The 17,149-nt window shown below is 42.2% G+C and overlaps 1 protein-coding gene across 1 annotated transcript in view; it reads left to right on the top strand.

Annotated features, from left to right (window-relative positions):
• il1rapl2 (interleukin 1 receptor accessory protein-like 2) overlaps positions 1–17,149 on the top strand; it is a 330,998-nt gene that overhangs the window by 197,459 nt on the left and 116,390 nt on the right. Inside the window, exons 3-5 of the mRNA XM_014200126.2 lie at positions 6,789–7,062; positions 14,589–14,775; positions 14,990–15,143. Coding sequence (XP_014055601.1) covers positions 6,789–7,062; positions 14,589–14,775; positions 14,990–15,143 — 615 coding nt within the window. The remainder of the gene's footprint in view (positions 1–6,788; positions 7,063–14,588; positions 14,776–14,989; positions 15,144–17,149) is intronic.

Genomic DNA, 17,149 nt, shown 5'->3' with positions numbered 1-17,149 from the left:
GGTCACTTGTTAGCTGTATATCTATGTATTATTTTCACATTTCTATCAATTTTGGTGTATGTATTATTGGTGTCCATAACAATATCAATATCATCAGTGTTCACAATAAGCCCTTGAATGATTTTTATAATTGAATAATTATTCATATTAAGGTAATGCAATTAGATTTTCAAAGGTAGACTATATTTTAATGATTTTATTGGGTTTTAATGCTCACCATTTTAGAGTGACGAACTAATGTTATGAGATCAAAGATACAGTAGACAGAAACTCCTAGATATTTCATACCCTTTAATAAAGTTATGAATCATTTGGTTCTATTACCTGCCTGGGCTGGCATTGGGCAGGTAGTGTGTTGTGAGGTGGGTCAGCGAGAGAATGCTGCAGCCCAGACAAGCAGCAGGTAGCAAGGTGACACGACTAGTTGTGCATCTGCTGCCAACTTGTGATATTATTGCTCTGTGCCTCCCTACTTCTTGGACAACACCCACTTTAAAAGTATGGCATTGACAAACACACACACACACACACACACACACACACTCCTGGATTTCGATGAAGTTTCAAGTAGTGTAACTAATTCTGTGCGTTTGGAAGACCTTGATGTGTACGGCGTGGATTAAAAGGCTGGTCGGATGACTAGCTTGAATGTTCTTGCTAAATTCCCAGTAAATATATTTGATGTCAGGTGGCCTTCGCTTGATAATCGTTGGCCTCTCTTCAGTCTGTTCAGGATCTAAGACTTTTACTTAAGTTCTCAAAATGTTTAAAGAATGTATTGTATTAATCTACTATGGTACATCATTACAGTGATTAACATAAACCAGCTTTATGGAGACCTTGGATTGTAAAAACAAAAAAAATGATTATTTCATTATTCCATCGTTATTAGAGAGCAGAATTATGTCTGTGAGTGAGCCGTTTCATCAGGGAACCAGTTAATGCTCTTCATAAATAGACGGACGGTACAGTATTGACTGTACGTTGGCACATTGTATATTATCCTAATTACTGTAGATAGTATAAATAAGTAAGCCTAGTCCGAGCCAGAATGTCCCATAGGGCAGAAGCCTTTCCCTCTGTTTCTGGAGTGTGATGCAACTTGATGTAGTTGATGGTATAACTATGACTCTCTCTTCTCTCCAAGCGGCATACAGTATTTAAGATCTTTTGGATGTTAGCCATGTAAAGTGTAAAGGTTATGTCAGCCTTGGTGAGGATGGGGGGGACGGGATGAGGGAATCAACATTAATCCCTTGTTATCGTTCAAATGGTTAGTATATTGACGTAGTGTCAGGGGGATTTTAGATAGATTAAGATGTGCACATAGGCATATTGTATGCTATCGATTCTGGGAGGGGTTTTTGCTTGTGTTAAGCATTTTCAAAGTGAGGTTAGTTATAGAGTTCGCTTTAGGTTCCGCTGTTTATGTTACAGTAGAGAGAGTAGGAAGGGGGAAAGAAATTCTGCTGTTTCAATAATTGTACAATAGCCATACATCCTGAATTAGTTTTCCAGTAAATTCTAAGAGAGAGACCAAATCCCCCATCAACTGTGTTGTAAATGAAAGGTCTTTAAACTTAAACAGGTAATGTAAATGATTAGCATTGCCATCTGCCCAGTTGAGCTGAATGACTGTATGGGGGATAGTGGGGGAAATATGGAAGTCCTCACTGAGCTCCTATCCTTGGGTCTCCAACCTCGCTGCTACAGTAGGGCTCCCTCAGTTAGACGTGATTTACTGTCAGAGGCAAATGTCACTCTAACAGCGATGCACGGCGAGGAGAGGAAACGTCAGTAACCAAGGAGGAAATGGCAGGCTGTCCAACAGCAATATGACAATGTGGTTTGAACTAGTTCATTAAGCAGCCCAGTGTATTCGGAACTCTCTCTTTCTCTCAGACTCCGGTCTCTGTGGGGGCCCTGTCAGTGGACAGGTGCAGGGCCACTTCTCTTTATTAATGACAAGCAAAGTAAAGCAACCTGCACAAGGAGCTATGCTGGCTGCCAGCCAGCATACGCACTGGGGCCGGAAACGGAGGAGGATGGGGAGAGGGAGGAGTGTGGAGGGTATACGGCGGAATGCAGCCACGCACCTTAGAACTGACAAATGCCCAGGCTACTCCACCACACTCCAGCGCCACTGTGACAAATGGGGTTTGAGCACACGAAACACAGGATGGATTGAGTTCCTCAGAGGACAATGGTTTTAGAAAGGCAATGTCTGATGAAGTTTGTGGAGGGAGGTGACTGAGCTCGTAAAAGCCAGGGCTCCCTGTTCGTGAACATAACAAGCCCTTTCCTTTCCCACCGGTTGTTTTATTGTCCCAGGTGAGAGGGATTAGTACATTCAGAGGCCTCGCCATTGATCAAAGTAAGTACAATAATACAATAAGAATGTACACACGACCACAAATTAACTCAATAACTCCTGTATTTAAGCCATTTAACAGAAATACATTTTATTCTGAAAAAAAAACCATGATAATAATCATAACTCTATCAAGGAATCTTAATGAAGACATCTATCTTAAGGCATCTGCATTTCGACATTTCTGTAGCATAATAACAATGGATGATATCATGTAGGCTTACTGTATTATTATTGCTATTACACATCCTGCTATCTGAGTGCAGAGCAGAATGACACTAAGGACATAAGCTGGAGTTAGATGTCTTTATGCCTTTGTCTGTGTGGTTCCTCTTAGAACAGGCAAGCCCAGCAGAATGAAAAAAGGCATGTTGGGTGAATACAATGCAAATCTATTTCTGTCAACAGAAATCAACTCCAGGCAATTACTGTCTATAGTGTGCATTTGATTATTACAGCATTTTTGAATTAAGCAGAGTCTTAAGCTGCCAGTTATAGACATTCATCAGTTGTCTTGCAGGGTGATTTAAATATCTTGTTCTTGTCCTCCTAGCTTTCTCTACCCTCGCTTTGTCTGTTTTCGCCGGCTGCTGACTCTGGTACAGTTATGTATTGATGCTCTGGTAATGGACTGCGGGGTTCACTCAAATAAAGAAGACAAACAGGGGAAGGAAATGTTTGGTTTTCCTTCCATCCTTGTTTTATTTCCATCCATTATTCCCTGATTATTGATGTAAATGAACAGGGTAATTGTTTCCGACCAAAACTGAAATGAAACTCATTCTTTCTCATTACTGACTGAGGGAGCCCTACTGTAGCATGTCTGTGACATGATTGCCTTTCTATTTCAATATCATTATCATCTGATTGTGTTATTTTGACCTGATTTCTGTTCTACACCTCTTATAGCAAGCTCAAATGAAAAGGCATTTGAGCAGGTAGAAAGAGGGTTTGTTATCTACATAGAAATCACAATTGGAATGGCTTTTGATTTTCCTATCGACCGTGACATAGCGAATCATTAAAAATAATAGCTTACAGTGGAACACTCCTCAAGTGTGAAATGTTTTTATATGTTTCTGTTTCACATATTCAACAGCATTCTGTCATGTTGGCTAGTGGTCAATACATAACCTGACAATAATTATTTTCAGTCAGACAAACAAAGCTCACACACATGCGCGCCTGATTGGCAGACATTGAAAGAGCAACAAAGCTCTCAAGCCACTCCATCCAGCGGATGTAGCAGGACATGATTATCATGTTGGGTTGAGTACACAACGATTTGACACATCTTTGACGTCCACTGTTTCTCTCCCTTGACATCCTACTGTCTCCCTGGGACTCCAACGTCTCTCCTTTATGCCTCCTGCACAGCTAGCTCCTTGATCAAGACACGTTGGCTGTGTCCTTCTTTCTTCACATACTCAGTAATGGTTTGACAAAGTTGTAGGTTAATCATTTTATGTACTACAATACTATTTTACATTCACAAGGCTCAAAGAGCCCTTAAATAGTATGCATCTTTTTGAGAAATACATACCCTACATACATTATATTGCTGTATAATTTTATGCAATTCACTAGTCATACAACTAATAACATTTTCAAATTTAGGCTGTTACTTCAATGTGCTGGAGATCAGTGATTTAATGAAGAGATTATATAACTGTGGACAACAAGTCTTTTCCCTCTGTATAGTAATAAGACGGTAGTATACTAGACACAATACGCTGTGGCATTATTTAACTCACTAGTCCCTCTGCATTACTGAGTAATGTGCTGTATAATAATGTGCCTGAGCCATATTAAAATTAGAGAGACTGGGAAAACAAAACAGTGTAATACCCTATCAAATATCCCTACAGAGTGTTTAGGTGTTTGACATGGCAAATAAATTCAAATCCGTTTTGTGGTCTCGACGGGCCTCTGTGGTCAAGTCGATTTATTTAAAATGTCCTAAGTTGTGGGTTGATAAACTGCCTTTCCAGCTCAATAACAGAGAGTGGGCCATAACCCTCCCCACATCTCCATATTTATTTCCCTCTGATAAGATTGGTTTTGTCTGCGTCGGAGTGTAACTCATTTCTGGATTCATATTGAAATGGCTGCTACCCCTGGTCCCCAATTTTATACCTGTGTAAAGATACATGTCCACTGAAAGCTATTCATTCACATTTTTCAAGAAAATAATAAACAAGCTATCAAATGCAAGTCGGGGACTGAAATTGCACATCAGCACAAAGTATTTGGTGGGCTATAGCTCTGACATTGACTTTTTTCCTCCTCTCAGCTGTCATGGCTGAAATTGCTATACTGCTTCATGATAGACTTGGCCAGTGTGCAGCAGCCAGGTCAAGCTATTATTATTGCAGCAGGTGCTGAGATCTACACAGGATTTTACAATGCATTTTGGTTCTGTGCTGGGCTTAGTAACTGTGAGGGCTGACGACCAGCAACTTAACACCTCGTGTACTGGATGACAGCCTCTATATTTCATTATTTCATTTCGTCTGCTGCCTTTATTCACTTTTTTAGCAGGCTATATTTCAGTTTTTCAGTTGCTTTACTTGAAAAGGTGAGAAAGTTAATGGACAGTTTCAGGACATTGGGTTATTATATAACATAAGTCCACTCTGTCCACACCAGTGGGCTGCTAAGGTTTTGCAGCTATCTTTATGATACTGCCCTTTCCTTACTTCTTCACTCATACTTAATTCTAAGTTATTTTCGGACTCAAATTTGGGCCACATCCATATGCAAATATTAAAGGTGGCACTGTGCAAATAGGGATCCGGTGCAGCAGCTGACTGGAATGATATATCTGGCCGTGATAGGCCTTGTCGTCGCAATTAATAGCTCCCCTCCTAAACCCTGCCACAGTGGCAAACACAAGAAGGCAACAATGATTGAATCATCCAGAAAAGTGCATTGCGGCTATGACCCCGGGCAACATATGGCTGCTTCTTCGGCGCCTGTTTATGTAATCTGTAACCTGTGCACTCAGCGATGGTTCGGTGTGCCTTTTGTCTGAAAGACAACACATTAACCTAGCAGACCGAACTAATGTGTGCTGCTTCTGCTTCTCTTGCATCTCATCTTCCACACGTCTGAGTTCTCACAAATAAACTCAGGGAACATCACCTCCCATCGTAACCCCTCCCCTTAGCTCCAGCCTGCAGTTTGGAGCCATCACCCCCTCCTCATTCCTGGCTATGTCTGTAATTAATTTCCAACCTGGTGTGAGAAAAATTATCAGAGTCAAATGTAAATAACAAACTCTATATGGTAAATCAGCATTGGTGGTAGGAGACCTCAACACAAATGATAGTGGACAGATTTTGAATGTATAACATTTTTATGGGACACAGAGAGCGTGGAGATGTATTACCTGAAGTCTGTATGAACATACTTCTGTACTGCATTGATTTTCAACCGCGTTTCTGTGTCGATTGGGGCTGCCAGCATAAAATGAGGGATACCTTACTTTTCTCTTTTAGTTTACCTCCTTATTTTTGTTCCTCTGAGTCAATGGCTATTATGACTGATGACAAAAAGACTGACTTCATGTCTTCAATATGTTGTCCAGCCATGTTACTGGCTGACCTGGCATTTGGGGTTTGGAATGTGAAAGCACATACTGCACTGTAGTCACGCAATGGGGAGAGTAGCATTCCATTTTAGGCAATTCACTAGTGATTTTTGTCCATAGATATACAGTACAGTTAAACATTTTTACAGTACAGTTAAACATTATTTGAAAATGAACTGTGTTTTCAAGTTTTTTGCCTTCTTTGCCTTGCCTCAAGGCCTTATTTGCCTTTCTACAACAGCAGCTCCTTTGCTGCTAACTGGTGTATCCTAAATAACCCTGCATTAGTGTGACAGTGGCTACGACCTTCCCTGCCTCTCCTTGTCATATGCTATTGTTTCACCATGTGTCACGGGTTCAAAGCTCACCACCATTAAGGCAATCTTGATTGACTCGTCATTACAGGTTCCTGCAGTTTTTTTTTTTTTTTTACCACTCCTCACCTATGAATGACAATGGAGAGAGATGAGAGAGGCTGCAAATTACAGAGTAGAACGTGAAATGCCTTTGAAGTCTAGCTAGAGAGCTCCCATTTTTGGATGCAAATGAAAATCCAAATGGAGGAGATTAATGTGTGATAAGAAGACAATCATCCAAATGCATGGAACTAGTGTGAACTCTTTAGGCTTCATTTGAATTTGACCCCCACAGTATAGTAGCTTCCATTGTCTATAGATCCATTATGCTGCCGGGTTTGCATTGCTCCAATATGTAGGATAAGGATTAGGCTCTTAGTTCCTTGTTTTAGTGTGCGTACTACAGCATACTCCAACAACCACTCTGTTTCCATCAGTTCCTAACCATGTACAACTTCCTCCTCCATAGTGGATGGCTGCATTGATTGGTCAGTGGACCTGAAGAGGTACCGGGTCCTAGCAGGGGAACCAGTGAGGGTGAAGTGCGCCCTGTTCTACAGCTACATCAGGACCAACTACTCCATGGCCCAGAGCGCCAAGCTCCGGCTCATCTGGTACAAAAACAAAGGGGACTCGGAGGAGCCTATCATCTTCTCGGGCCATCGGCTCAGCAAGGAGGATGACTCCATCTGGTTCCGCTCAGCCGAGCTGGAGGACAACGGCTTCTACACCTGTGTCCTGAGGTGGGTTTATTTAGTCACTCTGTCTCCGAGGAGTTTAATCAAACGTTTAAGCTTTTCTTAACCCTCAACCAAACAAACACCATTTTTTTCCCCCAATCATTCACAGTCCATTGGCAGCCTAACTTTTTCAGGAATGGAATTCATTGGGTAACAGATTATGACGGATCCTGGCCCCAGTGGTCCCACCAACAAACAGTACAGTAGTTTAAGAGGCCCTAATTTACCTATCTACTTTACATCTACTTTCCAAGGCTACTGTAGTGTGTCAGTGTGTCTATTGTTATGCTAAGCAGCCCCTCTTTGCACACCACCGCGACAACAGCCAAGCAAGCCCTGAGATGGCACACAGCATAAGGAGGAGGTAGGGATCCTCATCCTCATCGCATGCCATGTTCAGTTTCCTGGTGGAGGAATGCATGACTGGCCTTGTGAGGTTGGTTCACCCCTGCAAGGCTCAACAGGGACACTGAACTGTGGTTGACTTGTGTTGTGGAACATGTAACTGACATTCCACAAAAGAATAGGCTCTGCCAAAATAATTAATATCAAATCAATAATGTTCGTGTAGGTCCCATGCGAGGAGTTGTGTTGTTAGAATTCCCTCCTGGGATTATGACATCAAACAACGTGCGAATCATAAATCGAAGGTCTTTTTATAACATCTAGGAAAAATATTTTCATGGTTCTTAGCTACTAGAAAATAGGTACCTCGTCGAGAAATAAGAAATTAGGATATCTTACTCAATTATCTTACAGAGGCTTCAGCAAAAATCCTCTATCCACAGATGATAATCCAGCTCCTCTCTGACAAAGCTGATGCTTTTTCCTGGCCAATAATAAGGTTTTTTTCCTCTGGAAAGAAGTGCAGCTCTTTATTCCCCTCACGCTATGCTGACAGTCTAATTAGGAGCAGGATCCTGTCACTTTCACTGGGCCTCTTATTATACTTACTTTCCCACCCAGTTGGACATTGCTGCCACAGCTCAGACAGCCAAGCGCAATGCATTCCAATGTGTTAGCTAGCTAGAGAGTCATCAAGCTGAACTTTCTTTTTTGCCTTGGGAACCACAGATTTGGAAGGAGAAGAAAAAAACACTTGAAATTGAAATAGCATGTCCCTGTGCTATGTCTTATTGAATGTAATATATACAGTGCTGTGTCTCTATGAAGTAATCTCAATATCCTCCGAATTGAATTAACTGCCTGTGAAAGACGTTCAAGGTCAAAAGAGAAGACAAGTCTCTTTGCATGTTTTTATTTCCATTAATGGTGATTGATCCCTGGAGCCAAAGAAGCAGGAATCCAAATAAATGGTGTTTTGGGTTTTGGATAATTCCCATGCTGCTTTTTGAATAATATCCAACAATACAATTGGAGCTCCTAATAATAATAATAAAAAAAATATGATCAGCATACAGAGAAGCAGGTAGGTAGGTACTCTCTGTGAAATTGGGGAGCTGTGCAGGAGCTGTGACACGCTTCTGAGAGAATTGTTGTAAAATAACATTCGCAGAGGCTGCTGTGCCTGAAATGACAGGATTGCTCTGGAATGGAGGAATCAATTTTCTACTGAGGGTCCAGTGACCCGCAAGAGGGGTAATGCTCAGGATAATGCCCAGGCCACCTACAAAGACCACTTGGAATAAAACACACATGCACACCTACTGTACACACACATATACACACACACACACACACACACACACACATACATAGCACATACATACATACACGTAGCACATACACATATACACGTAGCACATACACATAGCACATATATACATACACATAGCACATATATACATACACATAGCACACACACACACACACACACACACACACACACACACACACACACACACACACACACACACACACACACACACACACACACACACACACACACACACACACGCCCTGCTATAAAAGCCTTGATGGCAGTTATATAGAGTTCCAGCAATACCCTCTGTTTTATTAGAACATGAACAATGACTAATCATGCCTTGATGCCAGTGAAACACACAGCACCAGCATGGCATGTTAAGCTGTAGTGAACGAGTCGATGCAATCTGCCCGGCTAATGCGCCGCAAGAGACAGATTCACCACCCCTTTATTTCTCATTCTCTCCAGCGAGGCTAGTCTGAGCAGCACTGATGGAGGGAGAAGCATTTCACACCTTCCCCCTAACAATGGATACGCATTTATCTTTGTTCAATAACTTTATGGCGAGGAAAAATACAACACGTTGCCACTGTCTGAGTGATGCCTCTTGAAAGACTCCCGAGCACTTTTATATTCATTATCTTCCACTGTGCACGGCCAGGCTGGCTGCCTCATGTTTTTTTCTGTGTTCTCACTAAACTGTGGCCAAGCCTAAGCTAGGCTATTCCCCCAGAGGTCTGAAGAGTAATCTGTGCCACCTGTCTTTTTCTCCCCTCATAAGATAATTCTCCTCTCTACAATCGCCCGGGTGTCACAGACCTCTTCTTACAAAGCGGTCCAGGTTTTTAACCTTTCTATTAATCTGGCCATCCAGGACCCCGTTAGAGAGAGAGCCAGAGAGAAATGCGCTTAGGTGCTTGGCAAAGTCTAAATCCACGCTACCACGCCTGCCAGTTCTTTTCAGATATTAAACACACAGGCACTAGCTTTGACATTAATACACTTTTAAGCTCTCTGAAAACCTAATGTATATTTATTGTGGGCTGAGACTATTTTTCTAAATGTCTACAAAGAGGGAATCTTACTTAAGATGTCTTTGTTTTATCTATGTGTATCTTACTAAACTTATAAACAATGGGTGAGCAGAAGGTTTTCAGTAAATACATTACAACTGGTCTAGACTTAAACAGTCACTGTTAAAATACTGTGTTCCAACATATTAGACTAGGAGTAATCGTTTTGAAATGTGAAGCTTCACAATATGATACTGCGCTTAAAAGGTAGATAGTCTTTTAAGAAAAATCTATGCAAACAAAATAAAATCATTATTTTCCAATAATCTCTCTTGTGAATGAATGTTAGACTCCATAAAAATGCATTCTGAGACAGTATTATTGAGAACTAAAACCATTTACTTATTTTCTCAGACAGATTGCAAAAAAAGCTCTTGTTCTTTCTTTGTTCAGTCTGGGTCAGACAGACAGAGATTCTCACAGAGAGGCAGCTAGGCAGGGTGGCTGAGATGTTCATTTGTAAGCCCCTGACTTGCAGAACATCATATATGACTCACTGCCTCGATTCAGTCTTATGTAACAACATTTTAAATGGTGATTTTAACATTGGATAAGTTGGATAAGTAGAGACTCAGAGCTATAAAATGGTATATGATTTACGAATGAACATCTACAGCTCAGCTGTTCAGGGCAGCCATCATGTTGAGAACAGTCCAATGTTATATCTTTCAAAAATCTGCAGTAGCCAGAATTGTCTTCATATACTGAGCAACTCACGTTATCCGAACTCATCTCTCGGCATGTCCAGCCCATCCAATCATGGCTAGTGGAAAGGTTCCTGGCTTTTTCCGTGGCTAAACCAACTAGGCTCATCATTTAACAATTTTATTTGTATTTACAGATGGCATACACCTTTGTTATTAAGGCAAATTAAAGTTCACATGTTCCAGAAGGCATTTCTGCAACAACAACATTTTGATAAAAATATATTTTTTAAAGCTTTCAAATGCCTCTCCTGTGAAGTAGCGACGTGCAACATATGCCTAGTTTCTTGAAACGGGTCACATATAGCATGTTATCGCTTCAGCAGAAGAGTCACCTTGACTCTGGCTGCGGGTAGATAGATAGCTAGCGAGAACGACCACCCGCTTGTCATTTTGTGTACACAGCACCTTTACTACATGGTGTGAAGCCTTGTGTTCTGTGTTCATCGGGACGGGGTAATCTCACCCACTTTATTCCCCCTGTCTGAACACTTTTCCTGTCATCTGAAATACTGGGGTGTCCATGCCATTAACTGGTCAGGTCTCTAGAGATTGGAGAGGGAAAGTGTTGTCTTTTGCTGGACCACTGCCCTCTGTCCTTGTCCTAACCCCCTAATTATACTTCCTAATTGGCATTTTGAGGAACAATCTTTTTGAAATGTTTTGACGTCTGAGATGTGTGGTTGGACTCATTCTCTCTTTCCAGCGTGTCTGATGAAAAGCTGTCTTTCTAGAGACTCCCCACAATGATGGTCATGGACTATTGCCCCCTCTGTATAAGATGTGTGTGTGTGTGTGTGTGTGTGTGTGTGTGTGTGTGTGTGTGTGTGTGTGTGTGTGTGTGTGTGTGTGTGCGAGTGCGAGCATGCACGCGTGACAACCGCACAGTAAGCAGGTTTGAGACTGGAGAAAATCTACCTCTATCTTTGATGTGCTGCTCTACATAGCAGCCCCATAGGGACCAACCTATTAACCCTTTCAACCCAAGCACCCATTTAGCCTTGAACATCACACAAACCCATTGAGGCTGAACCAACCACTGCAGATTGGTGATCTGGAAGGTTTTATCACGAACAATGGCCCATGAGTCAACAGAAACGTCATTGTTGTGGCAAGGTGTTCTGATTCATTCACACATTGACCTGTTTGTTTCCATGGCTTTTAAACAACTGTTTTTCATTTCCTTGTAACATTTTGTTTCTGCTCAGTGTGTAGTACGAAAGAGAGAGAGAGCGAGAGAGTTAAAAAATATATATATTTTTTAAAGGTCATTTACATCGGAGGTTTAATAGCTAAAGGAGTTGGGCCATCATAGTTCATTCTTAGAGTGGTTCCCATTGAAATTAAATTGGTGGCTCATGCTCTTTGTGAAATATTTAGCACACCTATTTAAAACTTTACTAAATTTCCATCTTCTTCCCTCTCTTACATGGAAATGGGAGAAATAGAATTTCTACCCCATTTTGATCAATGGAATTGGCCTACATTTAGATTCAAACTGTTGCATGTAAAATTCTCCCTCTCTGAAATCCATCTTTATTAAGCCCCTTTATTAAGTTCAAAGAGTTTACTGTGTCATTTTCAAACTCCAGTGCAAGCGAGGCAGGAGATTGCATAGGAAAGTTTCCCCATATAGAGTTTTAGGGACTTGCAGTAGCATCTGGGGACCCGATAAAACCATTCATAAGCTCAGAAAGCTTTAGCAATGCATCATAATTCCAACCAACAGGATCAACCATTTCAAACTAAACTACATAATTCGCTTTTATTCCTTTTCCGTCATTGACAAACGGATGGACTAGTGCCTTCTAATTAAATATAATGTTTAATCTCTATGATAAATTTGTGTTAAGTGCCAAGATTCTGCTCTCTGTGGTATAGGCCATCTCAGCAGACAATCCATAATGAAAACAGGTCAAATCACAGTGGCAGACAGTGCTCATTTCTATGAAGCTCATAGAGCAACACTTTTGTCAGTCAGTATAATTGGCCCTTGGGTCCTCCTAGGCCCATCTTCCATCCACAGAGAGTGTTACATGAGAGCTAGGGCTTGTGGAGGAAAGGGAGAGAATAAGGTTCATTATCAGTGAATTAATCATATGATTTCACCTCCAACTTCCTCCTTATCCTCTCCCTGTGTGAGTGGAATGCCCATGGCAGGGTGCCCTGGAGAGCTGTCCTGTGTACTGTATGTCTCCTCCTCCAAGGCTGGGAGCTGCGATGTCACTGCTGCTGAGACACAAATCGCAAGTGATCTCCACAGACAAGGCTCCTCCAGATGTTTGTTCGCAGGCTATGTACTTTCTCAGGTGGTTCTGAGACAAAGCAGCAAAACAGAACAACATGGCCGACCTTCCTGCAGCAGGGCCTCAGTCACTCTCTCGGTCATCTATGGATGTTTACCCCATAGAGCTCCAAGGTCAGATTGCTGCAATTAAGGGCTCCTGCTTTGACCTCTGGTCCTCCAGCGATATAGGAAACTACTTAGCACCGTTAATGTGTTATGGTCATTTACTGAGATCTACTGTAGATAGAGCCTGAAGTACGGTTGACCTCTGCTATGAGAGCATGTACACAGTTTGGCTCTCTGTGCCCCGGCTCACACAGAAACCTGTGTAGGGGAAATTACATGTGAAATCAGCTTGGAAGGAAGTCATGCAGGCTAATGGAAGTTCTCAATGCTTATTCATTCATGTCTCAAGAGTGTTAAGAGCCCGGGCATACTGACCCATGCGACGGACGGATGGACTCAGCTGGGTGGGCAGCATCTTGAAAGTTGCTGTGTTAGATTAATTGTAAAATTAATTTGAAGCTCACATTAATAGATGTAAACATGAACCGCGAAAAACACAGAAATACCTCTTTATTGAGCATATAATTAAATTGGCGAGCTGTAACCTGAGCATTTTCATATGAAAGTAATTGCAGGAGGAGAGTGATTAATTATTAATGCAGTGGAAGCAGTCGTATCAGGCTTGCACAATAGTTATGCAGTGTGATTAACTTCCAGCTAATTGTCAGTAACAGACCAGTGAAAATATCCCCCTCATTTTGTCCTAAGTGACTTTCACACATCTGTCCTCTGTTTGTCCATTATTTGTCACGATATGAGGCCGTTGTCACCAGACACAGTGAGCGCCCTTGTGAACAGTATTTTAGTCATAGTTGATTTTCTCCTAGAGTAAATAAAGTAGCCCAGGACAGCTGTACTCTCTATCTCTATTGCCTGGGACCGCAGCCAGGAATTCTACACACACAAAACAGCAGATATGTCAGACAATCTACAAACTCACACACACACACACACACACACACACACACACACACACACACACACACACACACACACACACACACACACACACACACACACACACACACACACACACACACACACACACAAACCCGCCTGATGTCCCAGTCTAAAACCAACTAAATGGTTCATGCCGAAATGTTAAATCTTTGCATCAAACAGACTGAATTCACTAGTGGAGGTTCAGGGAGCCCTAGCGTTTGAGAGGCTGACACACAATGCCACTGCAGGGTAATCCTATGCCTGAAGTCCCTCATGCATTTTCAATGGGGGGAGGATGCAGCAGTCACTCTCTACGTACTGTAGCCTTGTGTAGTAGCCATGGCAGTAGCTGCGTGCGGAACTGGGTGTCACTTGCCCTGACACATGCCTCCCTGAAGGAGACTTGTACTTCTGGCTGGTGCCTATTGAAATAATATGCTAATTCATTCTCCATACAGCATGTGCTCTTGCCACTTCAGGGGGAGCCGCATCTCTTTACTAATTGAAGCATTTTGAAATATTTCATTCAGGTAACCTCCGTGTTCAACTTGCCCATTGTTCTTGATGTGGTTAACTGGAAACTAAAAAAGTAAAAAGAGGCCCCACTTCACATCATCACAGGTAGGCAGGGAGGCATTGATGGAATGAATGGCAGTGTTTAAGATCTCTGCTGGTTTACAGATGAAACCCCCTGGAGAAATCGATGTGTGCTTTTGTGTGTGTGATGACTGTTGGCTAGAGGTGAACTTGGGGAAACATAAAGCCTCCTGTGTTATGCTCCCTGCCTGCAGAAACTCCACCTACTGCATGAAGGTGTCCATGTCCTTGGCAGTGGAGGAGAACGACGAGGGCCTGTGCTTCAACAGTAAAATACGCCACCTGGAGAAAGCCGAGATCACTAAAAGCAAGATGATCAACTGCCCCGACATCGAGGATTACCTCGCCCCTTACAAGCAGCCCCAGATGACCTGGTATAAGGTAACAACCCTTATTCTCCGAAAATTCCCATTGGGCTCTGGTTGAAATTAGTGCACTGTATAGGGAATAGGATGCCATTTGGGATGCAGTGCTAGTCTTTGTATATGCTCTGGTGGACTAATGGGTATCTTATTAAACTAAACAAAAAAATAGTTGAAAGTGACATGATATAACATGGTGTGTGTGGTGTTGATGTGGTGTCCTGTCTGTCTAGGAGTGTGAGAAGAAGACATGGCGGAGCTCCATCATGGTGAACACCACCAACATCTGGTTCCCTGAGGTGCAGGAGGACGACGGGGGGAACTACACCTGTGAGCTCAAGTATGGCAGCCGGGTGGTGAGAAGGACCACAGAGCTCAAAGTCACAGGTGAGCCCCCCATATCATGTGGGTGTGCATATACTGTATGTATATGTCTGATTACATGTACAGTATGATTTCGTTTTATATTGTTGTGTGTATGTTTGTATTATACGTGCACAATGCTAAAAAGAGTTTGACAGCTGGCCACGATTATCATTCAGAATCACGTGATCTGAAATCAGCTGCCGTTAAACGTGAACGTAAAGATTTACATCAACGTCCAAACGCAGGATGCACTTTTGCACTCTTACACTTAATATTCTCATGCCCCTTCCTCTCAAAGTTTGGTAGATCAAAGATAAAACACTGTGCGCTGGCTGTAAACCGGATGCACTGCGGAGACACACCATTTATCACAGGAGCATAGTGGAGCGTCACTGTGTGTCTGTGATGCATCAGCCTTCAGTGTAAACGCTGGAAACCACTGTGACGTGAGATGGATTTATTTATTCACATTTTGGGCTTGTTCCTCCTCTGCTGCCTCTGTCATGCAGCAGGCAGGCAAGCAGGCAGGCTGGGATTCCAGGCCAGTGAGTCTGACCCTTGGGGTGTGTGCTGGGTCCTGACTGCAGGAAGAGCAGCTGCCAACTGCAGTGTGAAATCAACCCCCCAGCTCATTCACCCTGCCTGCCTGCCTGCCTGCCTAGCCCTCCTCTGAAACAGAGCGGAGCCAATCTGCCGGAGCCCCAAGACCGCACTAGGCAGGCAGCACTGACTCTGACTCTAGCTACACTACAAACAGAACAGAAACACACGGAAACTACACACAACCATGAGTCCACCACATACATACAGCAATGAAACTGAAACAGATAGGAGCCTTAACCAGACAATGCAGACTGAAAGACAGTTCTATCACCATGCAAACTGCAACACACATACACACAGGGCTGTAAAAACCTCTGAAATGCTATTTGAAGAACAGCAAAAACAAGAAAAAATTACTCCAGCCATTATCACATTGATTGCTGTATTCACCTCCGCCGATCTACAAACACATAGCCTATTAGCTACACAATTAGCGGCAGGTAGCCTAGTGGTTAGAGCTTTGGGCCTGTAACCAAAAGGTTGCTGGATCAAATCCCTGAGCTGACAAGGTAGAAATCTGTTGTTCTGCCCCTGAACAAGGCAGTTAACCCACTGTTCCCTGGATGGCCATCATTGTAAATAAGAATTTGTTCTTAACTAACTTGCCTAGTTAAATAAAGGTTACATTTTTTTTTAAATCTGATGACCTGGCCTCCACAATCATGCAACCTAAACCCAATTGAGATGGTTTGGGATGAGTTGGACTACAGACCTTCGGAAAAGCAACTAACAACAGTTAACTCAGCACTGGGATTAAAAACTATAATTTAATACATACAGAGGGCTCTCTTGGCAGATAAAGTATTTTATTAACAAAAGGTAAACAAATACATTTGCTTTATTGGACCTTTTTTTGTTGTTACCTAAATTGCTGCTTTTCTACATATTTTGCCATGTATAAGTCCCCTATATAGGGGACTTGGAGCGGTTCTGGCCAGGTTCTGACCGTGAACGGCACAACATCAATTATACAACACTCCCTAAAAGCGCTACTTGTCCTGATTCATATACTGTATGCTATTGCAATCCGCAGCTGTGAGATTTCCTGTGCCTGTGAAACTCACAGCTGTGCTTGCAGAAGCGCATGTGGAACAGGAGTGTCTTGTGGATGCAACAATAGTAGTTTCATCTCATTGTAATGTTCTCAGGTAGATTCATAGCTCTCATCAGGGAAACATATAAAATAATTTCATAGAATTTTAACAGGACCACCTATTTTTGATCACAGACGGACGAAATCACTTTGTCTTTAAAGCTGAAGTTGTAACGAGTCTGCACACATTTTAATGGTGTCTCAGCGCAGCTCAGAGAACGTTTGGCAGAAAAGTCTCTGTCATTTATATGAAATGGTGCCAATATTGTACCGTCACTAAGTATGATGATATTATTTTATAGTTATGAGAAAGTTGAAATCTTAAAGTAAG

The sequence above is a fragment of the Salmo salar genome, chromosome ssa05 (genome assembly GCF_905237065.1).
Source record: "Salmo salar chromosome ssa05, Ssal_v3.1, whole genome shotgun sequence".
NCBI classification, from domain to species: Eukaryota; Metazoa; Chordata; class Actinopteri; order Salmoniformes; family Salmonidae; genus Salmo; species Salmo salar.
This window is presented reverse-complemented; position numbering and strand designations above follow the sequence as displayed.